Source organism: Glandiceps talaboti, chromosome 2, assembly GCF_964340395.1.
Source record: "Glandiceps talaboti chromosome 2, keGlaTala1.1, whole genome shotgun sequence".
Lineage (NCBI taxonomy): Eukaryota > Metazoa > Hemichordata > Enteropneusta > Spengelidae > Glandiceps > Glandiceps talaboti.
The window spans coordinates 9,772,345-9,799,357 of NC_135550.1; the positions used below are offsets into that span (position 1 = coordinate 9,772,345).

The 27,013-nt window shown below is 36.5% G+C and overlaps 1 protein-coding gene across 1 annotated transcript; it reads left to right on the plus strand.

Moving 5' to 3' along the window:
* Window positions 1-1,429: 1,429 nt before the first annotated feature.
* LOC144443873 (unconventional myosin heavy chain 6-like) lies at window positions 1,430-26,548 on the plus strand. Its single transcript, XM_078133464.1, has 40 exons — window positions 1,430-1,469; window positions 4,406-4,512; window positions 4,869-4,931; window positions 6,272-6,421; window positions 6,806-6,914; window positions 7,583-8,157; window positions 8,414-8,563; window positions 8,888-8,980; window positions 9,230-9,304; window positions 9,886-9,936; window positions 10,533-10,772; window positions 10,956-11,113; window positions 11,280-11,397; window positions 11,593-11,754; window positions 12,030-12,141; window positions 12,676-12,782; window positions 13,231-13,376; window positions 13,553-13,943; window positions 14,923-15,207; window positions 15,636-15,755; window positions 16,315-16,539; window positions 16,908-17,039; window positions 17,841-17,911; window positions 18,211-18,382; window positions 18,537-18,634; window positions 19,140-19,239; window positions 19,497-19,901; window positions 20,247-20,383; window positions 21,113-21,312; window positions 21,424-21,559; window positions 21,663-21,822; window positions 21,950-22,026; window positions 22,574-22,734; window positions 22,890-22,993; window positions 23,300-23,419; window positions 23,952-24,025; window positions 24,223-24,391; window positions 25,122-25,205; window positions 25,486-25,605; window positions 26,252-26,548. Exons 1-40 carry the CDS (start codon window positions 1,430-1,432, stop codon window positions 26,546-26,548), a joined length of 6,294 nt encoding a protein of 2,097 aa, XP_077989590.1.
* Window positions 26,549-27,013: the final 465 nt, after the last annotated feature.

The following is a 27,013-nucleotide window of genomic DNA, read 5'->3' on the forward strand; positions in this document are numbered from 1 at the left end:
GTGATTTTCAGCCACGTTATCAACCAGTATAGCACCCAAGTAAAGCAATAATTTCCCAAGGTTCTATGCTTAATTATAGCGTACATAGTATTGTTCATATCACAAATAACATTGCTTAAATCCTAACTGATCAAGTTACAGTGAATGGCAGCACCAAAAATGTGATTACATTTAGCGGCAAATGTCAATTAGACGATTTTGTGCAATTTAATAACTACTGAGAGTTCTAACTTCTATCCACATTTTGTTCCTGTGAAGGAAAGACTCGGAGTATCATGACAGCCAGGAAGGCAGCCATTGCAGACATCACTGCGACATTGAGTTAGGACGAATATTTGTATTTATCAGAGTGATTCTTTCCTTTAGATAAATTGTGATGGATATGTATTGATCCTCTGAATGTATAATAGATGCGAAAGAAGCTTCAATTTGGCGTTTCTTGGCAACCGAGTGAAAATTATGTCATGAAATGACTCTCCAGAACCCCAAGTTAATGAAGTTTCTTTCCTGAAGTATTGTTCCCCTGTAAGAAATCATAGTCTGTCACTGCATACGGTTCTGAGATGAAAAAAAACGTTAGTTGATGCATCCCATGCAGACAGTACTCGGTAGAGCAAACGCTTAGTAGTTCTTCTAATGAGGCCACTGGTGATACTTTTCGAAAAACAAACACAGACGCCCCAATGCATGGTTGGAGCTGGATGGTTGATGTTTAATGCCAAGTCATGATGTGACGTTTTAACAATGTGCCTTTTTAGATTAAAAAGTGTCAATTTAATTAAAAGTGCAATTTAATTAACCGCTACCAGGCATTCCATAAATGTAATTCCATTTTTGGCGTTCCATCCATACTTTGTTCTTATGAATAAAAACAGTTGATTCAATAAAAAATGTAGTTTAATTAAACTAATGGATGTGACCACCCGATTTGTTCTTATGAGCGTCAATCTAATTAAAAATGAAATTTAATTAACACGGCGTTCCACCCATATTTTATTCTTAAACCTGTCGATTTAATTAATCATGCAACTTAATTAACCGTGACTGTGGGATGTTCCATCCACTTTTGTTCTTGTGAATAAAAAACGTAAAAAGGTGAAGATCATGTAAAGGTAACCTGTGAGAAATATCTAATATTTAAATCATGTAATACCACAATCTTTTACATTAGTTATTCACGATATACGTACATGGTATGTAATCTGATGATAACAACATTGATATAATATCAGATATATATAAAGGTGGATAGCACCACCCGGGATCAAAGGTTCACCATGCGCATTTTCAACTTTTTATCGCTTGGTACCTTACAAGTTCCCACTAACACGTCCAACAACCCGCGTAAGATGGGAAGGCCGCGATAGATTGCGTTCAAACAAAGGTAGAGTTTTCACGTACAGCCGGGAATAAGCTGGGCCAAAATACGATGGACTACTTGTATGATCGACCGAAATTATTCGGAAAAGGTAAGTCTTACGTTGCCATGGGCTCCATGACGTAATTGTAGTTGAGAAAAATTCAATCGAAGTTCATTATCAAAAGACCAAGTCGTCTTCTTTCCTGCCGTATATTTGTCTTCTTTCCTTCAAACTGCAATTTAAAAGATTTAGAAACTAGTCTAGTGTATTGTATCACAAATACTCTTCATAAGTATGTTATTTAAAGCGATGGGGCACAGGTGACAGACAGGACGAAACTATAGACTTCAAGATTGCATCAACAGCTTTTAATTAAGTCGCAAGGCCTTTAATGCCAACTTTAATTAACCAATCATTATCTGTCTATTTGTTTGTTTGTTTTGGTATTTTTCGAACCTATTGACTACATAATAATGGACTTAGTTTTCGCGATAAGGTATTTGCCAAAAATTCGAGCTAGGCATTCGATTCTGACCTTGCTCATGTACAGTCAACGCGGATTACTTTACAAAGAAGCGAAAAATCAATTGTAAAACTAAAGGGTCCTGTTGTAGGGTGAATTGATACTTTCAAAGGGTGATCAGATTTAATCAGATATATATATATATATATATATATATATATATATATATATATATATATATATATATATATATATATATATATATATATATGTGTTGAGGGTAGAAGAAAATCAAGTCGGGGTTTTCGTCTCTACAAGCCTGTTTCGTGAGTAAATCACTCGTCAACATCTCCTGACGAGTGATTTACTCACGAAACAGGCTGGTAGAGACGAAAACCCCGACTTGATTTTCTTCTACCCTCAACATATACTCCGCTCTGCGTGCAGACGTATCGAGCACTGTACTACGGACAAATCTTACCACTGACTTCCTATATATATATATATATATATATATATATATATATATATATATATATATATATATATATATATATATATATATATATATATATATATATATATATATATATATATATATATATATATATAACTCGGTGAGTATCAATCTGCTATAAGACAGTGCTCTATACCGCAGTGGCAGAGCGTAATAGTTTTGGTAGTACTGGAACTCTTTCTTGGGTGTAACTCGGAGTTTCACGCATATTGCGATCATCAGACACTCTGAGGCCTATTCTCTGGGTGTGCTGTATATATAGAGTGTAGACAATAGAAATACCATCACTATTGTCTGTGTCGGTGGGTAGGTGTTGTATGTGTGGAGGTGTTGGTTGTTATTGTGTGGGTTATTGGGTGCGGGCAAGTAAGTGTTGGCGGGTTGTTCCATGTTGGGCTTTGATGTTCCGTTAGTTAACGGGTTTAATAGTTTAGGTGATAGATGCTCTATTGAAGTTGGACAAATAAAACTTATTCTCGTGTCGGCATTTGGATATCAACTCAGTTCTTTTGTTTAGTGTGGAGCTTTTGTCTGCTTTAATAATAGTTAGTTTTTCGGTTAAACACAGGTTGCATCGTTTTGTTTTATTGGTGTATGCTTGGGCTTTCTTGTTGATGGACCAGGATACGGAAAAAGGCTCATTGTTTCTTTTCAGTTTCCAAATGTGTTTTGATAGTTCTGTGCTGTTTTCGTGTTTTTCATGTTTGAATGACTGTTTGTGGTTGGCGTATCTCTGTTTGAAGTTGTTCTCTGTTAGACCGATATATACTTTTGTTTGTTTTCCGTGGACGGTGGCTTGGTATACGATGTTTTCCGTTTGGCATTCGCCGTTCAGAGGGCAGGTGTCTTTCTGTCTGCAATTACAGGGTTTTTGAGTGGGTTTAGTTTCGCTGTTGGAGATGGTGGCGTTATGCGCTTTGATTATGGTAGCCATGTTTGGCATGCAGCTATAACTGACTTTGACATTGTTTCTGTTGAATATTTTGTGTAACTTAGAGTCTGCTGGGAAATGAACAGACTCTAAGTTACACAAAATATTCAACAGAAACAATGTCAAAGTCAGTTATAGCTGCATGCCAAACATGGCTACCATAATCAAAGCGCATAACGCCACCATCTCCAACAGCGAAACTAAACCCACTCAAAAACCCTGTAATTGCAGACAGAAAGACACCTGCCCTCTGAACGGCGAATGCCAAACGGAAAACATCGTATACCAAGCCACCGTCCACGGAAAACAAACAAAAGTATATATCGGTCTAACAGAGAACAACTTCAAACAGAGATACGCCAACCACAAACAGTCATTCAAACATGAAAAACACGAAAACAGCACAGAACTATCAAAACACATTTGGAAACTGAAAAGAAACAATGAGCCTTTTTCCGTATCCTGGTCCATCAACAAGAAAGCCCAAGCATACACCAATAAAACAAAACGATGCAACCTGTGTTTAACCGAAAAACTAACTATTATTAAAGCAGACAAAAGCTCCACACTAAACAAAAGAACTGAGTTGATATCCAAATGCCGACACGAGAATAAGTTTTATTTGTCCAACTTCAATAGAGCATCTATCACCTAAACTATTAAACCCGTTAACTAACGGAACATCAAAGCCCAACATGGAACAACCCGCCAACACTTACTTGCCCGCACCCAATAACCCACACAATAACAACCAACACCTCCACACATACAACACCTACCCACCGACACAGACAATAGTGATGGTATTTCTATTGTCTACACTCTATATATACAGCACACCCAGAGAGTAGGCCTCAGAGTGTCTGATGATCGCAATATGCTAACAATGTTATACTTTTAAGTGGTGTTTGAGACAAACAAAATTCTTGTCTGTTGACTTAGATCTCAGACCACTAACGTCTGAGCTTACATTTATGTGTCCTTTAATGTGTGTTGTATCAGAGTAACTTACACAAAAACTGTCAAATGTTCAACACTTTTGACAAGAACTTTCAATGTCTCAAACACCCAAATTCTATGTCATTTATGAAAAGGAATACACTTATGAATTGTTTTCTTGTCCCTATCTATAGACACTCACCCTAGTAATGGCATACCTGATATGACGATCATCAGCGATATTGATGAGAAAAGCATCAATGAAAACCTGAAAACACGTTTCCATAGAGATGAAATATATGTATCTTTACAAGGTTAGGATTGGTTTGTCCCAAAATCCAAAAATGTTGTTAGTTTCAAACTTGACGTTCACCGAACTAAAAGTCGCGCAAAGCAAAGTTGGTGTTGAACGAGGCTCACCAACTAATCACTCTAAACGTAGTCAATATTCTTTGCTAGGCTTAGTTTTGTTCTGGAATGGGGGGGGGGGGGTTGAAAATTAAAACACTCCATCTAAAGGATAATTAGTTACATTTATTTTCCTAACTATCCATTTATAAAATGTACATTGTTGTACATATTAGACATGAATACATTGCTATGGCGACCGACTAGTTTACAGGATCACGTTAAAATACCTTGACTTATACAACACAGACTTATACAGGGAATATACTGGTTGCTGTGAATCCATACAAACGATTGGCCATCTATGACGAGGTAGGTGTGTCAGTATTGTCGTGTGATCACTTTGAGGTGTCGCTGTATTCAATGATAGGGGCGGGGAATTCCCTAAAAACCCGTATGTTAAAAATGACCGTGTCGTACTTTTGAAGGTGTTCGAACAACATGATGACATAAGAACTTTGTCTGGTCTCAGAGGTCAGGTTCAGAATATTGTCAGTGTCTTTGATTAATGACGTCATAAACATGATCTTGTTCGGCTTGTTAACCAGTTATTCCAAACAAGGTACATAAAACAATGCTGTTGAGATAGCAGGTATCTCGCTAGTTAAATATAAGAACACCTTAAGTAGTAGAGGGGAATGTAGAGCTTATTATCTAATTAATGATATGGAATGGTATCATTATCTTGTTAGTTATCTTCAGATACAAAATGACAATGTTCATCTTCCAATCCAATGACATAGTGACAAGTACATTATAATTGTACAAAATACATAATTTACATAAAAATTGAAACGCAAGGTCCAAAGTGATAATGTAGAAATGCACCTAGAATAATGGTTCGTGATGATTTTTATGGTAGCATACAATCTTAGTCCTTAATACTTGTAAAACTTACAAACGTTATGCTTTATAAATTGACGGCATCTCCGAAAATTCGCTGACCTTCGACAATATATTAAACAGACTATTGTATTGCCAATTATGCGATACATAGATTTGCACTCGGCAACAATCAGACATAATATATTTTGTGTTATTATAATCTTATCATTCAGGTACAACTGATACCACAAAAGTTCGTGTTGGAACAAGTCTATAAGATTTAAGTATATTTTATAAAATCCTCCAGTAAAAATTCGAATTGTGTTTTCATTGTTTTACTGAATGAAGATGTATTATGAATATGAACTATCATGCGATATTTGACTTTTTATGTTTTGACAGGTTAAAATTGATTTGCTCTCTTTCCATGTCAAGAGAATTGTCCCCTAACCAATAATTCATGCAAATAGTTGTTTGTCATCGTGTCGTAACCCGCAGCCTCTTTTACGGCACCGTCCAAGATGTTTCGTAGTATCGCGAAAGAAATATCAGCTCAAGGTTGCGAGACTATTGTCTGCACGAACAACTTGGTTAAACTGCGCCCTTCTTTCATCAGCCTTTCTTTCTTCTATTTTGAAAAGCGTAATCTGATGTAACTATCCCTAGTGAGAAAAATACACCATGTTAGTTGAAATGTGTATATAATCTCACTTCTGTCTTATTATTGAAACACATACCTGAATCACAACCATGGCGTAATCAATGCAGTGAAACAGTAAATAATGTAAAGGTGATTTTTTTTTATTTCTCCAATGTTCAAAATATAGGAGAAAATAGCAACCTACCACCGTCACGGTGTCAAACTGAGAAAACTACCGCCTCATATTTACGCCATCGCTGAGTCTGCTCAGAGTGATTTGAGAAAAAGTAATCTAAATCAATCGATAATAATCAGTGGTGAAAGTGGTGCTGGTAAAGTGAGTAGGACTTGTGCTAAATTGTCTGTCTGTCTGTCTGTCTGTCTGTCTGTCTGTCTGTCTGTCTGTCTGTCTGTCTGTCTGTCTGTCTGTCTGTCTGTCTGTCTGTGTCTGTCTGTCTGTCTGTCTGTCTGTCTATCTGTCAATCTCTCTCTCTCTCTCTCTCTCTCTCTCTCTCTCTCTCTCCTCTCTCTCTCTCTCTCTCTCTCTCTCTCTCTCTCTCTCTCTCTCTCTCTCTCTCTTGTAAAGCAACTGTCATGAAGTTTCGATACAACTATAAAAATAAAAGCTAGGATGTGTCGTTAAATTTCTATAATCCTCACTAAACTAAGTTAAGTTGGGCTTTCTACAAATTTCATCATACGATTATTGTAAACTTTGCAGACAGAATCCACCAAGTTCATCCTTCAATATCTCTGTTCAATCAATGACAATGCCACACGATGGATTGAGCAGCAAATTATTGAATCAAACACAATTTTAGAGGCATTTGGTAAGTACAAAGTGTGGTGTGCATACTAGATTTCTTTTAGCTTCAAGTTTTATTGTTTTGTTTTTATAAATCTGAACAGGTATAAATTGGTCGTTCTCGTACTAAACACTCGGCTGAAACCAGATTATTACATGACTTGTTTTGATAGTTGTACTGTCCAATATATATGGCGCGGTATATATGCATAACATAATTATCGATAACTTATTTGACTCGACTACTACATTTTGGACAACTTATCTTGCTCTTCGATAGTCAAAAAAATGTAGTAGTCAAGTCAAATAAGCATACCGCGCCATAAATATACTTAAAGTTTGTAAATGAAATTTCAAAAATACCTTCAAACATGTAAACATTACCCATTTCTTCCCAGAGACTTGTTTATTGTCTCAGAATGAGCTCTTTTCGGCAACTTTTATCTCATGACATTAATAGTAGCTAAAAACGATTTTTGTTTGTTACGATTTTTGTTTGTCATTGGAATAGAATAGGCCTGGGAGAGAATAAATTCTTCTGTGTAGCACTTACCCTTTTGTAAACTTTTATACGATTCCTAATTCGAAACTATGTTGTACATTTAATGACGTAATCGTGAGATTTTGGTAAAATGTGACTGTAACATTACATGGTGATGGAAATATTGACATGGTCTCTCATTCGTTACCTAGGCAACGCCAAGACTTTACGTAATGACAACTCCAGTCGTTTCGGTAAATTCATTCAGGTGAATTTCGATGTTAATAATCAAATTAGTGGATGCGTCATCAAGGACTATCTACTGGAGCAGTCACGTGTCACGTTTCAAGGCACACAGGAGAGAAACTACCACATTTTCTACCAGTTGTTGGCCGGAGGACTGTTTTCATCAGAGTTGCGAGAAAAGTTCATGCTGGCACCGCCTTTCACTTTCACTTACCTCAACCAGAGTGACTGTTACAGCTTAGACGGAGTTGATGATCGGGAGATGTTCGATTCCTTACGTCTAGCCATGACTGTAGTAAATATTCCTGCAGACATGTCTGATGGTGTGTTCGCTGTCCTCTCTGCTATATTATGGCTCGGTAATCTAAAGTTTCAAGATGTTGACGGCGAGAGATGTGATCTGACGTCACAAGATGCTATTGTATTGCGAAGGATATCAAAGTTATTGGGACTGAAGGAGGGGAAGATCGAGAAATTATTATTGATGAGGGAATTGGTCATCAAGGGGGTTGCCATGGAAATTCCTTTTAAACTTGACGAGGTGAGTTGACTAATTTATCTGTACCGATTGGTTGTTTTTCATCAATTTCGATATTGATTCACGAGATTTGATATTCGGTTTAGAAGAAATAAAAATGATTGCTGAAATAGTTACGACCTTTTTTATATTTAGTGTTATTGTAAAATGATTCAGAATGCCTCTCATAAAATTATCGAATTTCAATACTTCACAAATCTTACTAAATAGTATCGGAAAATTACCCGTCTGTTTATTTGCCCATTAATTTTTTGTTCAGGCGAGAGATAACCGACATGCCATGGCTAAGGCTTTGTATTCCCGGATATTTGCCTGGATTATCCATCAGATAAATTCCTGTATAGATCCTGGAAATATCAAAGATAGGTTTATTGGAGTGTTGGATATATTTGGATTTGAAAACTTTCAGGTAAGATTGATATGGTAACTGTTCTATCAAACCATAAGCTTACAAAGTATATACCTACAATGTACATAAAGGCCAAATGCGATATTAATCCGGGTAAAAATCTTGGTAATCCTACTTGAGCTGTGCCCACATAATTAAATCATTACTGAACCCACACCCCCACCCTCCGAAAAGCTAACCTTCCATGCTATTTTAAACACTTCGACCGAGTTATACCACAGAAAAGAATCTTGTCTGTGGTCTTACGTAATGTAAAAGTTATACGCATAAAAAGACAGAAAGTGACAATTTTCTTCTAATAACTCTATACATCTACATTCACAGGTTAATAGTTTCGAACAACTTTGCATCAATTTCACAAACGAAAAATTGCATCGTTTCTTCAACTACTACGTATTTGCGTTGGAACAAGATCTGGTAAGTTTAAAGTGAAGTTTGTTGATTGACCGCGAACACATCATATTGGTAGACTTGTCAACAGTTGCAGAATAATAAAATATCTGGCATTTTGGACTTTAAAAAGAGACTTGAGTAATTATGATTACATGTACAAATTTCGGGTCAAAAATTCTTTTCTATGACTTACACTATTTCCTGTATCCATTTCCTGGCATATCAGGCACGTGAGTTCCTTTTTAAAAAAACTTCATTTCTTGTGTGTTTCAGTACGAAGAAGAGGGTATCAATTTCCATCACATCAAGTTTACTGATAATACAGCCTGCTTACAGTTGATAGAACAGGTAAGGTTGGATGCTAATGAAAAATTTTACGTAAACTTATAGGCCGTACCGGTTGTAGAAATTGTAATTTCTAGCCGGGCTTCATTTTGCTATGTCAAAAAATCTTTTGAGTTAAAAAAAATAAATATATTGAAAGCAAGATCGGATTACTCCATAGAAACAATGATTCGATATTTTTTGTCATTTTAGTCACTTCAAGTTGTAGAAATCATGTCATTCTGTTGCGTTAAACTTCTTTATTGAACAACTATTTTAAAAAATCGAGAAGTTCAAGTTTCAACCATCAGCCTTCGTGAAGCTTTAGTACGATGTGGTATCTTATCGACTACAATCCCTGGCCATGATGAGAGGGGATGGACTATATATTTCTTTATATCGAAATTCCAACATTTGATAACTTTACTTCAAAGGCACATAGACCTATGATACAACGAACAATACATGCATTTAAACTCTTACATTTTGTAAATGTTTGTAATTGTCCATCCAGAAGCTATCAAATTATCCACAAGATTCATTACATTTTTGTTATGTTGTGTTTTTGTTCCGTTTGTATTCATTCTTGTGTTTGCCTGTTTTAGTCTCCATGTTGCATCCTCGGAATCCTGGATGAAGAGTGTCGATTTCCAAAAGTAAGTTTTACCATGGAGGTACCACGGTACTTCCATTGTTTTACCGTATATCATATCACACCACGCCACGCAACACCACACCACACCACACCACACCACACCACACCACACCACACCACGCCACGCCACGCCACGCCACACCACACCACACCACACCACACCACACCACGCCACACCATGCCACGCGAGAGGAGATAAACGTTCAAAACACACAAAGCGAAAGTGTGTATCGAGAAAGTCACCCAGTATTAAACAGTGTTACTATGATATCAGAAGTCAAATTGAATTAAATCAGTTAATGGCGTTCGTTTAAAATGTGAGATAACGTTGTGCAAGTCACCGATGGAGTATTGAAAAGAGATCAAATATAATGTCTTCAGAGAAAAGTTCATGATCTGACTTCATTCTTTACCACAGCTAACAGTAAACATTTAGTGAATGTTATTAAAGATAATGACGACACCTAGAGGTGTTAAAGTATGGTATTCTCCTCAAATCTCCGAGGTGTAATGTTTCGTACCATGTTCTCGTCCTGTGCTGGGGCCCTAAGACTAGATTGGCACTACTTTCATAGTCAATGTATCTTTAATCACCAGGGGACGGACGAGAGCTACCTGTCAAAGCAACACAGTGAGTTGAGTTCACATAGTCATTACGTCATGGGAACAGATAAAAGAAGATGGTGGCACGAGTTTGGGATTCTACACTATGCTGGACCTGTTGTCTATGACGTCACAGGATTCCTGGATAAAAACAAAGATGTTCAGCAATACCGCTTATTCGAAAATCTGTCGCTTTCCACGAGTCCATACGTCAGAGAAATAGCTCAATACGAGGTAACTATATTACAATGTGTCAGCCGTAAGTTCCTACAGTTTCTCTCCATGTTATCAATGCATCACCATGGTCACAAAACACGTGGAAACTTTTACACAAGTTTAGAAATTCACTCAGTTTCTTAGGTCTATGTATTAGAAAGAATGCCAGCGGAAAAATGCTTTCTTGCTCTCATTTCTTAGGATCTTCTGAATACGTTTTTGAGTGAGATCAGAACAGGAGACATTACAGTCCGTAAATCTGGGACCTTGGCTAAGTATAAAGCTAACCCAACTGTGGCTGGCACGTTTCACACACAACTTACATCGTTGATCGAAGTATTGGATAAAACAACACCTTGGTAAGTAGATAGGAAAAACTATTTTTGTTATATTCACTTTTATAAACTGAACATGTTGAACATACTGTAATGTACTGGCAACTTGGATTTGGGGTTTTTCAGTAATCTGTTATACCTAATGATATAACCAATGTAACGGGTTCTAATATCAAATGTTCTCCTCCAGGTATGTGAGGTGTTTAAAGTCGAATGCAGAGAAACGAGCTAACTGCTATGACGATGATTTGATGCTAAAACAACTAAAATATTCTGGAATGTTAGATATTGTACGAATAAGAAAAGAGGTGAGTTTTCTATAACGTGTTACGTGGTGTGTTTTTTAACCACTGAAATCTTGGAGAGGACATAGTGACATTTTCTTGTAACTTACAGTTTATTCCGCACATTCCTCATTGTCATACATAATACAGAGACTTGGACCTGACAGTATGTAACAGTGAGAACTTACAACAATGTTTTAATCTTTCATTGCAAAACAGGGATATCCTATTCATGTTCCTGCCACTGTATTCGTGCAAAAATACAAATTACTAATAACGCAAGAACTGACGTCACTGCCGAGTGATCCAAAGAAGATTGGAGCTATTCTATTCAGGCAACTCCGTATTCCGAGAACCGAATGGCAAATTGGAAAGACCATGGTAAGGAACAATAGTACCACTGTTCTGTACTCCTTTTAGGCTGTTAATATAATGTTGTGTTCGCTTCTTGGATACAGGTTTTTTTGGGGATAAAATTCCCTTTATCCTTTGTGTTTTTCAAGAGTAATTTAATGTTCGTTGAAGCTTTACTACCACTTTGACACCCTATAAAACCTACAGTGTACAGTCACAGCAAAGTGGTCTTTCAGAATTTTTTTATAACCTAGTCGGACTTATATTGAACATGGTCTGGTGATTGTCTTTACATCTCTCAGATTTTTCTCAGACACAGTGTCCTCGAACCTCTCGAGGCAGGAAGAAAGAAGATATTACATCAAAACGTCGTTATCGTACAGAAATACTGGAGAACTTACCTTGTAAGAAGAGGTAACTAAGCTTTGCGTACTCTTCCATAACATTTCAGTACCATACAAAAACAGATATACAGGCAGCGCAGGCAGGCAGGCAGAGAGACAGACAGACAGAGAGACAGACAGAGAGACAGACAGACAGACAGACAGAGAGACAGACAGACAGACAGACAGACAGACAGACATACATACATACATACATACATACATACATACATACATACATACATACATACATACATACATACATACAGACATACATACATACATACATACAGACATACATACAGACAGACAGGAAGGCAGGCAGACAGGCAGACAGACAGGCAGACAGGCAAGTAGACAGACAGACAGACAGACAGACAGACAGACAGACAGACAGACAGACAGACAGACAGACAGACAGATTGACAGACACTCGAGAAAACTCTGATATATGCGACTTAACCAGGATTAGTACGTACATGTACTAGTTCCTTAGCTCCCTGACATGCTTTATTGTAAATATTCAAGATCTCATCAGTCCCCCTTTTCCGTTGATCCATATTAGAATATAATAAAATGAAGATGGCCGTAAAAGTTCTCCAAAATTGGTATCGAAGCTGGCGCATGCGTATTATATTTATAAGAAAGAAAAGAGCTATTTGCATAATACAGGTAGGTTACATTGAGTAGCATCATGGTTTACTATCGTGATTAGTCTTTGAAATATTTGGTGAATTGCAAATAGATGTGAAATGTTTTACATTGTTTGCGAAAATATCGTCAGGACTCTTTCTAAATATGTTCAATGAGCACCAAAACATGAGAAAATTACACCAATATAAATATTGGCAAACATAGTCCGAGCTCTGTTACGTCATCCTTGGAAGGTGTCATGCTATTAACTCGATATTATGATAGAACGCAAAGAGAAGTTTGAAAGCCATGATATCAATCCCATGTTCTAGAAATTTAGTAGTGTTATCTTATCAGTAGAGTCACCAGGATTAAAGACTGTTTTGGACCTTACTTTAATGTAACTGCATTGATATCCTAACTTTATTTCCTCCTCATCTGGAAACTTGGTCAAAATGTAGCCCTTTTTACTGTTACAATTACATAGGCCAATCTGCGAGGTATGCGAGGGAGAAAAATAGCTTCTGAACTACGACGAAAGAAACACCAAGAAGAGATGGCAAAGAAGAAACTCGAAGAACGTGAACGACTGGCACAAGAAGAAGCTGAACGGGAGATACAAGCATTGTTGGAGTAAGTAGTTCATATTAAACATAAAATACGTACTAAGAATGAATCCACCGTAAACATTTTGAAAAGATAAGTCGATGTGAACTGACAAAATACTAAACTTTTAAGAATTGTTTTACTACACCATTTTGAATTTCGCACAATCACACAAGGTATCATTCTTTTTTATTTGTGTTTAGGGCGACTCAGAAAGAGATAGACCTTCTCAAATTTTCAAGTGACTCGTCTGGATTTACCAAGACGGTGGAAACGCCATTACCAGAGGCTGACTTCGATTTCGATACGATTTTGACGTCTGTTACCAAGAGCAGTCACACTGCTTCACAAAGTCACGTGCATCAAGCTGGGAACAGGGATTCAGCGGCAGCGAATTTTGTCCGGCAAATTAGTAAGGAAATGGGTGAAATGTTGGAGAGTAATTTTCAGGCATTAACAGACTCTTTGCCAACTACTACGGAATCATTGTCTAGAGTTAAACACGATCCAGAATCACCCAGTTCTCAGCAACTTTTTGATGATATCCAAATAGAGATGGACGCCATGTTGGATGATATTTCACAATTCCAAATAGTAAGTCACTGTATGTCATTCCTTAAGCTTTTTCATGACAATCTTCTGAAACCACGTGGTCACAAAAGGAACTTTTGTGGCAATGGTATATTGACAATGATGGGAATGATGAGACTGGAATGATGGGAGGCTCATTCTCTGTATGCAGCCATTATAGTTTTAAATAAGCAGTCAAAATCGTTCCAGTAGTATTATCTTTAGTTTGTATGAATCAAGACATATTTACGATGAATACAAAGACACCTGAAACTTCAGCCCACTATAGTGGTCTGAGCTGCCACGTCAAAATCTACTACAGCGCGTTGACGGTTACTGTTCACAGATCTATTTGATACAACCTTGCAGAGACAATAAGACACTGCATATGGTACACAAGATAGCATGTTCGAATGAATACAGTTTCATGCCTCATTTTGTATAAATGAAATAAACTAGAGTGCCATCAAATACATACATAGTTGCAGTACGTTCAAATGTGTATTATTCAGACTAAATGTAGCAAAAACTACGATCTTGCTGTTCTAAAGTGTAGCATGCCTAGTTTCTTATTTGTATCTGCATAGTTTACCAAACAACGACAGGGAACGGTAACCTGCAAGGTGCAGTAATAGTTCATTGCCTTGCTTGACAAACAATCTTACTAATAAGTAATACTTCTATTAATTCATTTGCGTGGAATACAACTGATCGATGTCAAATTATTTACAATGTGTTATGATAATATTATCTTACATAAAGAAAATGTAGCAACTGTAAATAAATCGTTTTCCTTAATAGACAATGAAATGTAGCAATGTTAGTAAGACTTTGTAGAGTCATGGTTTTTGTTGATTTTTAAAAGTGTGTATAATTATGAAAAGATTATGTACCTATCAACACGTCATAAACATCAATCCAGAATACATCATAATGATAATGGTCATAAGTTTATATGAATTTACATGAAATATTTTAACCCGTCCTTTCAATATAATACCAGCTAAAGGAGCATGGAAATGGTATTGAAGCTGATAAGAAGCACGTTCACTTTTCATCTGTTCCGTCGAAAGAGAGTGTGAATGGTAATAGCTCATATCATGATACAGAACAAACAACACAAAGTGACAATGAAGTCAAAGTTGAGGCTATGGAGGGAATGATGTCTGATTTGCAGAGCATAGAACAACCAGACGGACCAGATATGGTAGAATTTGCCTTGAAGTATTTCAACGTACACGAAGTTGTAAGCAAAAAGATGGGCGGAAGAAGAATCAGTGATCCCAAGGTATGACTACGACATTGTGTAACTTTACGTATGACCAACGCTTTCACTTCGATTTTTTTTTTTTTTTTTTTGGGGGGGGGGCTTTTTTTTCATTTTTTATATGTTTATGCAATTTGTTTGTAAACTTATTTATAATTCCGCTATGTGTATGTATCGAAATATTTTTGCCATGTTGGACACAGTATATTGATATTTTCAAAACTTGTTGACGATTTTGCTTGTACTCGATAGCTTTTGATCAAAACTTTTTTAATTTTTACTCAAGACGGGTCATACGCCTTACAATATTCGCATCTTGTGACTATTATCATTTTACAGTATACATACGAATATATTTAAACGTATAAGACAGTTCCAACAATAACCTAAGAAGCTCCAAAAATCAAAGATACACATATTTTTCCTAACCCACGTGTTTATGTTTACAGAAACAAGTAAATGTTGCAAAGGCTGATATGGTGACGTATACAAAGAATGACGTCATCCCTACGTCACATTTGTTCCTCGAAAATGAAGATGACGTAATGTTGGCGTGTCGAATTTTCAAAGTAAGTACTAGAATCATACCGTCAACTGTTTGCTAAAAATTGTGCAAACCAAACACATCATTTACATAAATGTATACTAAGAAATCCATCTTTACCAAATATCGAAATTCCTAACCTGAAAGTCTAGAGTCACTCTAGACTTCTTTTATTTCATTTCTACATAGAGCACAATTGTCGGCTATAGGTAAATTGAGAAACAGGCATACATAAACGGTACAGTCGCCCCAATTATACTCCTGATGGTTGTTGTTGTTGTTGTTGTTGTTGTTGTTGTTGTTGTTGTTGTTGTTTTAAATTAATTAAAACTAAACTCTTGACCAGATTCAATAGTTGTAATTATAGTTTTAAAAGTATATTTCTATCATAGGATAATGAGTAACTACACAACTGTTAATTTACATATTGCAATAGAAACCAGATGTACTCAATAAAAACAGCTTGTGTCAGACGTACAGGTTTCTTGTGATTCACAAGTTGTCCAACTTAATTTTGTTCGTTATTTTTCCAATTATAGAATTTATCATTTTGTTATATTTTTGTCTTTTTCTTTGAACTTAAGGAGTTGAATATGTATTTACATGGTCGTCATAGAGACAGTTTGGTGAATGTAACAATTCAACATATTGTGGGTTATGGCATTGACCACCCTACGTTAAGAGATGAAATATACTGTCAGCTAATACGACAGACAAACCAGAACCCAAATAAAGATGGATTAAGAAAGGGTTGGACACTGATGGCGCTGTGTACAGCGGCATTTACACCGAGTAAAACACTAGTCAAGGTGAGCTGAAGAAATTACTGAACGGTATATCTTTCAGAAGATGAATATGTTAACCGTATTATCGTCTATGGTTGTAAAGAACCATGGTCAGAAGGTTTTACGGACATGCACATAGTGCAGACAGACAGACAGACAGACAGACAGACAGACAGACAGACAGGCAGACAGAAAGCGAAAGAACAAACCCCCCCCCCCACACACACACACACACACACACACGCACACATACACATACACACACACACCACCACCACCACCACGACTTTGTTTCTCCTGTTATTTGTACACCACTTGCCTACGAATCTTAATTCAAGAAATGCATTTCAGGAATTCTGATTTTTGTTTATTGTTCACTATTGGTATTTTAGTATTTGGCATCGTACATTAGGAAACACCAGAACCATGCTACTATAGGATTACATGCTACTCAGTGTCAAGAGACACTTAGACGAGCTAAACTGACCCAGAGGAAATTACCCCCGTCAATCATGGAAATACAGGTATGTTCCTTCGTGTAGAGTCTGTGGTTTCTCACTTAGAAGTATCACCCAGACACCTAGAATGTTTATATGCTTTCAAATAACATAATTTACACAGTGAATAGAATAATTACCTTCTCAATTATTAATTGTATTTTTTTTCATTCGACACTCCACAACATTTGAAAGTCGAATTTAGTGTGAGATCGTAACACATTGACGTATATGGTTTCAGGCTGTTCAGACATGTTCTCCGATGGCGTGCAAGTTGTTTTTCGTGGACAGGACGTCGAAGATAGTCCATGTAATATCTGTCGACACTGCTGTCGACGTTATCAAGCGACTGGCCGATTCCATTGGCTTACAGACAGTACAGGGATGGGGAATATATGAGGTATTTTTGTATTTATTTATTTATTTGCTGACATTGTTTTATTGTTGTTATAAATGGTGCCTTTGTCCTTTTGTGCGGTTGGCTCTGCCACAAATGAGGATATGTATACCTCACAGCTGCAGATACAAACAAATAGTACAAACGCGTAGACAATCTTATGTTAAACATTTCTAAAACCTAAAATACAGGACATGATTTTTAAACTACGTGTATGTTATCGAATTGATCGCTTAGTAAGATCTCCCGCAACATAAGATAAAAGTTTCAAATATCTACTAGTAGTTTTATTGCAAGTAAAAGTAAGTACGGGTAACAACGTTTTAAGTTGGTGATTAAGACTTTGAACTCATTTCAGTAGATTATCTTGCAAAGTTCCGGATTCGGAGCCAATGTTGATCATTGTGAAAATGGAATATTTACGTTTTCAGGGGAATGATGATCACCAATGTCACGTGAACAGTCACGCATATGTAGCTGATGTCATCGCAGAATGGGAGCGGTAAGTACATGTACTGTGATACTTGCATAGGAAACTGGCTGTGTTGTATGTGTGCCATGGTGATACTAAAGACAACGGTCTCGTGGTTATATGTATGAAGCTTTTTATATACATTGGAAACGTATTTGAAAATTTTAACATTTATTTGCGCTTTTCGACATGCAACGGTATCCATTCATGACATGCGGCGATTCTGTATTTGAAATGATCAATGCGACAATTGAAATGTTTCATTAAGATGCCAACATAAGCTTAACGTCCTCTAAAATATTCTTTAAAATACTTTTCATTTTACCAAGGCAAGACAAAGTTAGTAAAGGTGTGAACAATAAATCGTCAACAAGTTCTTTCAATGGCAAAATAAGAAGATTTGTTTTCAAGAAAAGAGTGTTCCGTGAAGTGGAGGAGAGAATGCGTGATCCAGTTGAACTGCATTTACTGTACATTCAAGCTGTAGAATCTGTGGTGAAGGTAGGTAGCAATACATGTAATGTACTTTGATTTATTGTTGGTACCGACAAGGTCGTGACTCCATATGCAAACTGTGATTTGAAGAAAGAATTTACAAAGGAAAAATTTGTTTTTAAATTTTGGCACATTGTTTTATTGATTTGTTGTTTTACAGTTTGACGACTTTCCCTTAACGGAGAAAGTGGCTATTCAGTTATCCGGACTACAAGCCCAGGTGGAGTTTGGTGATTTTAATCGGTTTATGCTATCAAGGTATGTCAAATAAATGTGTTGACACTTGGCATCCATGTTTTTCAACTTGCTTTGAATTATTTGGGGGTTAGTTTTCTCTGACTAAAAGTGCGACTATTGTACAAATGCATCAATAGCGTAATCGTACATTAGAAGAGTTAAATGTGAGAAAAGAAAAGTAAAAAAATTCGTTGTCGTAAAACCACTAACCACATTACGGCAACACTTCTGGCCTCTTTACGGCAGTACTTGTACTATAACAATTGTTCATTGCTTCAGCTGGAAAATAATACCCAGATTAAGTCTTGTGAAAATGTATAAAACCTAACGGAATATAAAACAGTGTGTATGTACAGAAAGCATTTCCACCTCCCATCCTAAAACAACAACAACAACAACGACGACGACGACGACGACGACGACAAAACCGATGGCATGGCTGAGAAATCTTTCATTTCTATACATTGCATATTCCACCGAACTCTTCATTTTCGATCCCTCACTTTACCTGAACACATCCACGTAGATACCAAGACGCGGAGCGTTTCCTGCCACCATGTATCACCGCGGGAAAAGAAGAACGGGCACTGAGTAACCTCAGAGAAGCCGTCATCGAATCCCATCAGGTATACGTACTTCGCTTACACAGAATTTTGAAGGTTTTTTTTTATCAAATCGGGCAACAAAACTGAAAAGGTGAAAGTTGATTTTAAAGTTTTAAAAAAGAAGATATGGGAGTAACGAACTAGAGTATATATGAACTCTAACTATATTGTTGTTATTCTTTTAAGACGCCATATTGCGTCATTATGTATTATCAAACAATGAAGTGTAATTGAGATAGAATTGATAATATGCGACAAATGTTTATTTATCATTGCAGCTGTATGGAAGTGGGAAGACTAAAATACAGGCTAAGACATTATACCTTGCATGCCTTCAACAATATCCTCTGTATGGTACAACACTGTACCCCGTCGAACACCGTGGTTACTGGCAGTACCCAAACCATATACTGTTAGGAATTGACGAACGTGGTGTCAAATTTGTCAAAATGTCAAACAAAGCTCTCTTGGCTACCTACACATTCCAAGAATTCGATGACGTCACCAGAGATAATTCCCAGAATATTCTGAGTCTGAGAGTGTTGATAAAAGAAAAGAACTCAGACGTGGAATATTTTGAATTTTTTGAATTTGAAACTACAAATGTGGACGAAATTGTGAATCTTATTGTTGCTTATTCTCCTCATAACAGCCAGAAAATTATCAAAACTCATCTTGATAAGGTAAGTAAGTGCAGACAAATTTTCTTTATAGCCAGTTTTAATTGTATATATTCATATTCGACATCAAACGCACTGTATACTCCATCTACATGTTGGTCGATGTCAGTCAAAAACACGAACGTATTTTTTTTAAATAACAAGGAAACGCATAAGTCATATAAACAGCACCACTTATCATGGAGTGAACAAGACTGACAGTTTGTAGTCGAAAGCTCTCAGCTTAGCAAAATATGTTGTGTACTGGTTAAAATTTCAGTACTCATATATGAAGTCATTGATTGATATTTACAAATTGCCGAGAAAGAAAAGCGAGTTTTCTTTGAAATTCTTACTATTCAAATATAGAGTTATGCATTGAAAGAGACGAGGGGGAAGTTACTGTCAGACTTGATAGCATGTCGGAATGTATTGGTAGAAAGCAGGCTTCTGAGACCCCCTGTACAAGACGGTAAGGACAACCCGTGGAAACGTACGATACGTAGGTAAGTTTTGCTCGGTATCTGTTTTGAACTTGGTGACAATTTATTTTCTGAAGAGCGCCTTTTCTATTTGTAAAATACTCAATGATGCACAAACATAAAAAGGATAGACAACAGACATACAAGGTAAAAGACAACAAACTGGTTAAAATAATGACAAAATGGATAAACATGCATGACTACGTAGTACACGTGTGAATAAAATCAATAGAGTTTTATATAATACTGATTTATTGATTACTGTGGTTTAAGTTCGCGTTTACAAGATCAGCACCACTAATCTTTTTCGGTTCATCCGGGATAGAATTCCAAAGTCTTAATTGGTCTGGAGATGACAAGAGTTCTGTCATTAACTTTGAAACTGTTAAATGATCGAACCACAAGATTTTGACTGCAGTCATTGCGTAAATTGTTGAAGTAATAAGTGCTGTTGTTAAGTGAAAACATATCCTGGATATAAACAGGTGCTTTATCATTCAAGGTCTTAAAAACTGGTAAAATTACTTTTAAAATCAACTCATGCTTTTACAGTCAGTGTAACTATGAATATGATATTCCATTATATTTTCTCAAACCCTTTACGACACGTGTGGCATTATTTTTTTACCAGCTGCAATCTATCAAATATACACTGAGGCACTCCATACAATATTGAGTTTGCATAATTGCAATATTTCTTTGAGAACTGAGAACTGTATATCAGATAAAACATATAAACGCTTATATTTACAGGATAGGGTCCAGGCGATTAGAGAAAACAATAGATGAAAGTATACAAGGACCAGATAAGTCAATCTTCAAACCTCATTACTGGTACTGTACTCGTACTGGACTTAAACGGTCACTATTGGCTGTACAGGATGATGAGTTTCAGAACACAGCGGTCAAGATGTCTTCAACTCTTCAACGTTTCTCTGGGATAGGTAGACCAGGTAGGTCGTATTTCCTTCTTGTACCACTTTTCAGAAGTTTTCTTAGCTGATTATATGATTACATACTTAATAAAATCTGCACCGTATCAATGTTGTCTTTCCCTATGACAGGTAAAACCGAAGACATTCCCGATGAGGAGCAAATTCAAATGATACAGCATCTCATTGGGACGTGTTTGGAAACCCCAACCCTGTGTGACGAATTATATTTACAACTTATCAAACAGACTACAGTTACTCCAGGTTAGTTATCCTTACAGTTATTTTTTTTATATCTTAAAAAGTTTAATCAAATTTGTCTGATTGTTCTGACGTCACTTCTAATTTCTTTTTCGATATATAGATGTTAGCGATGGTACAAGTAGCCTTCGTCTCTGGAAGTTGATGTCTGTCTGCACCAGCGTCACCATCCCTAGTAACAAGGGTGTATTGAAGTATTTACAGTCACATCTAAAGTATCAAGCTTCCAGTAAAAGTAATGGATCTGACTATGCTAAGTTTAGTATTCAGGTGAGTTCCTTTCATATCAGTCCCCTTCCCTTGAATGGTCTACACAGCAGACCAACTTTGAGTAACTGTCACCGTATCATTTGAGATGTTTTTAAATAACACGTTGATGTTTTATTCAATTGTTCAGAGTTTGGCTAGGACATCGGAAAATAGACATCGAAAGTGTCCGCCATCGAAAGAAGAGATACAATGCATTTACAACAGGTATGAAAATAGAGTTTTCGAGAACAGATCTCGGTCAGTATGGGTGTTAAAGAATAAAAGTTTTCACTACTGTATGATTGTATACGAACTTGTACACGTTCAGGATGTTATATGTAACCACCAAGGACTAATTATGATATTTGATGATGTTTCGCATAGGTAGAAATATTTTACGTCCTGTCTATAAGGGGGTGGTTAAAAATGAAATGACGCACACCTTATATCCTCAAGTAAATGCATATCAATCGAAGAAAAAATATAATTACTTCGACTTAACTATATAGTTATATTTTTTCTTCGTTTTCGATTGGTGTCTGTATCAAAGGTGCTACGACAATTTTTTACATTATTGTACTTGGTAATAATAGCCCTAATCCCCAATATGGAAAGAAACGTCATATGTGTATAATACATTATTGTATGTATAGTCGTGGATTTCCCATGTGTAATATCATCAATCATTTACTGAACTTTAAGAGGGTGAAGTCTTAGTGACTGCCAGTATAAATTTAGAATAATCTGATCATCTATACACTTGTTTTATTAGGAAATCATTAGAGCTACAACTTTATTTGATTGACGGGCATTACAGAACAGTTCCTGTCGACTCAATGACAACGATACGAGACGTCATCGAGTCACTGAAAGTAAGAATTGGACTTCAGGACACAAGTTCATTTGCAGTGTATGCAGTCAGTGGGGACATTGGTAAGTATAGACTCCCAAGAATGTCACTGTACTGTGTTTAGTTCAGACACAACGCTGTTTATATATTTGCTAGTACATATATTTGCTAGCATGTCTGTGTGAAAACTGTTTTTTGTCATCTATAATGATTACAATATTGTGTATTTGCTGCATAGAGGATGTACTCAACCCATCCCTTTTGGTGGCCGACATTCTGTTCCAGTGGGAGAAGGATGCCAAGTCTTCACAACAAATGATGGAAAGGCGATTTTTGTTCAAGGTATATAACGAAAATATTCTCTGATTTAAATTTGCGAGACTAGAGTCCAAGGTCTGATCAATAATACGAAATTATACTGAGTTGTGATTTAGTCATTATTTTTTTCCGAATAAACAGATGCTGACAACTTTCTTTACAGTCAAGCTTAGAGATGAGCCATTTCTGCTCTTCTACACTATTCGACACGTCAAATGAAAGTAAATACTGCGTGGAATACCTTATATACACAATAAAGAGTAGTATACATTGCCAATCGATGGTTTGTCTGTTAACTACATGAACACTTTTCTTTTTATATACCTACAGAAAAGACTATTTGTAGACGTACCAATTTTACCACATGAACTGGTTGAATTCAATCTGGTAGTACACCAACATCTACATGATATTCGGAATGGTAAACTTCCAATCACCATATCGGAAGCTGTAAGTTAATATGTTTAAAGTTTGGAACATTGCATAGATTATAAGGTGTACATCTAGCAAGTTCTGATGTATACTGTAAAACTAGCGTGTACCGTTCTGCAGTAAAGGCACCTGATATTATGCCATTCACTATGCCAAATATATCTCATCTGCAACTACACCATGCCTGACAAGTGATGTGAAAAGGTATCATTCGCCTGGTTAGAAAAGTAGACATTGAAGCGATCTGTTATCTCATAAAGTCGATCTCGTCTTTTTTCTAGGACGTGGAATCACTGATACGGACAAGTGCATTTGCGTAAAAATCATTGAAATATCAAGATTTGCTAACTTTTATCAGTGAGGAAAAAATAATGTACATGTATATGAATGATATTAACATGAACGACAATACTACATCCCCTACTCCTCCCTTACCTCACCCAATGTACACATAGCCACCACAAAAAAGTTATACTCAGACATAGAAACCACTCTTACGGATATCCTAGCAGATGTCATCTGACTATTTAGTGTTTATTTCTGTTTTTAGGAACAGCTGTGTGGACTGTGGGCCTATTTACAGAAGAAGCGTCTATCTGGAGTAGATGCTGACCTTAACATTGGGTATGTACAATATGGGATTTATAAATTAATGTTCTTGGTAGTTTACTTTGTACATACTGCTTGTCACAGCTTTACATTATGTTGTTGTGGATAATTAACTTTATTTAACTCCTCTTTGATAACCACAAAATGACTGATAAGATGGTGTGGAAAAAATGTAATGTTTACTTCAAGTAAACCATATACCTTTTTTTCAGACACATCGTTGAGGAAACTGTACCGACATTGTTCCAACTGGTAGACATTGGTACAGTAGAAGACATTTACAATTCCCTGACTGGGAAAACTGTAAATGAAGTGAACCAATCTCTTCTGGACTTGATCTCTTCATCTTTCTACTATGGTATGGATATATTCAAGGTCAAGGTGTGTTGTCAGTATGATGAATATTGATACTTGATTACCGATACAGGAACTGTTTTTAATATTCTCTAATCAAAATAAAACATAATTTCTTCTCGGGGCTCATTGCTGAGCATTTGGTCAAATTTGGTTAATGACTATGGTACGTATTGGACAAGTCCCCATAGAACACATACATATATCGTATATATGGGATAGAACATCATCTTTGTACCAAGTTTGAAAAAGAAATCAGCCCAGGTAAGGCGTACAAAAAACTGTGTGGTTCTGATTACATTCAATTTTAAAATAGGTGGGGGTAGGTAGATTTTTTATTTTATTTTATTTTAGTTTTTTCATATGTGAGTGTCTAGTTCAGGTTTTCCATTGTTTTCCAAATGGTCTCTGTGTTGTTCATTTCTTGCGAGACTTCACAATTTTCGCGATTTTATTATCATTTACCTTGAATACGTAAACAAAAAAGTTAAGGGTCGGCGTGAAAAACTAGATGGGGTCGGGTAACCGGAACCAAACAACTTTTTTTTTATTTGGCCTAATCCAGAAACAGCTGCAGATGAGTGGACGCCCAGTGGGGTGGGGACTAACAAATTCACAAGGTCAATTTTTCAGACTTTTTGAATAACAATGACAATGATGTATTGAATCCCTTTTTCAAGGGGTTGTTGTTTTAATGTTTAATGAATTTAAGTTATCAACAGACTGTGGGTATATTTTCTTATTTTTGTTACTCTAGCAATCCTACAGTTCTGTGATGCCCTTTGACCTTCGACTAGCTGTCAGTAGGAGTGGAGTTCATCTTCTGAAGATGCATCAAAAGGTAAAGGAAGATGTTTATACCACATATTACAAATGCATGCTTTGTGATGAAATTTATGCCTGGAAATTCCATATGATTCACTTTTTTGGATAAACAATGATTTACTTTTAGTTTATATTACATGTACGTAGTTGTCTAGTTGTCGTTAAAAAGCTAAATCTATCGATGGAAGACGAGCTTACACTATCTACAAATATGGTTTTGGTAAAGTACTGCAGAGATAAGCATTCCCTGTATGATGGAACTTCCATGGTCATTCCCATACTTTATTCCCCCACAGGAAACTCTGCTGCTATATGACTATGGGAATATTGTAAATTACAGTTATTCACCAAACACACTTATGATTGTTGCTGGTAGTAATGCAAAGAGAACAAAGTCTGTATTCAACACATATCAGGTAAGACATCCTAACGCTATTGCCAAAAATACTTGATTTTACTCCTACTGTGATCTCAAGATCAGTTTAGCATAATACTGACATGAAACTAACTCATACCTGGCAAGTAAACAATGTCCAAGCAACCATCAATGTGACTGATACAGAGCAGCAGTTTGCTATACTCAGAGAGAGAGAGAGAGAGAGAGAGAGAGAGAGAGAGAGAGAGAGAGAGAGAGAGAGAGAGAGAGAGAGAGAGAGAGAGAGAGAGAGAGAGAGAGAGAGAGAGAGAGAGAGAGAGAGAGAGAGAGAGAGAGAGAGAGAGAGAGAGAGAGGGGGGGGAGCAGGTAAATCTGGCAGTTTCTCGTCCATAGTGAGATACATTTTCTTGTATTTTGGAACCCAGTAAAATTACAGGGGGGCTCTGCAGATTTTACCTACTTTATCACCCTTAGCAAAAAGTCTCGGAAATTTTACATAGTCTATTTTATCATATCACGTCCGTTTGCAGGTACAGGCTTTAAAGATACTAGGTATATTGTACATCTCATAGCATAGTGTAGTGTAGTGTAGTGTAGTGTAGTGTAGTGTAGTGTAGTGTAGTGTAGTGTAGCGTAGCGTATTGTCGTGTACAATCATAACACTAAGTCTTCCATTTATTTGACAGGCATTTGTAATAGCTGGGCTAATGTCCGACTACATACAGATTCTGTCTAATACTACATACTACACTGCAGCCAGTAGTTCTGGACCTCTTAAGTCTGTCAATGCAGAAGGTAACTCTCAACTACAGCATCCTACACTTGATGGAAATGTAGGGATGGATGGTAAAAGCAGTTATGTGTCTCGTCAACATGTCAGAGTGGATGATAACTCTCAACGACAGCATTCTACACTTGATGGAGATGTAGGAATGGATGGTAGAAACCTGGATTTAGATAGTAGCCAAATAACATGGATGTAATATTTTAATTTTACTGTACCAGCAGGTTTTACAACTTAAACTCTTAGTTTCCCCTTTATGGTTTAGAGTATAAAATTAATCAATTTATAAAGTACTTGTTTCCTGTATGATGTAAAAGTTCTGAGGTGCTGTACAAGTTCTCGACAGTATGTGTTTTTCAATTCTTTCTAAAGGCATGTAGCAGTTGGTGTTTTCTGCATTTCCAATGATTGGTTATTCCTCAGATGGGAAGCAGTATATAAGAAAGCGTGCCTGCTATATGAAGCTAATGTTGTAATTAAATTTGTGCAATAAACATTTGGCAGATGATTGGAGTGTCTTCATGTGAATAATGTATGAAAGGATGAATGACTTTGAAGGTTATGTACAGCACACAAGAGTTTGCATTCAAGTCCATACTGGAATTTTCTGAGAACAGCTTATATAACAGACAAATAGAAATGTGGTATTCTAAACTTGCACTCC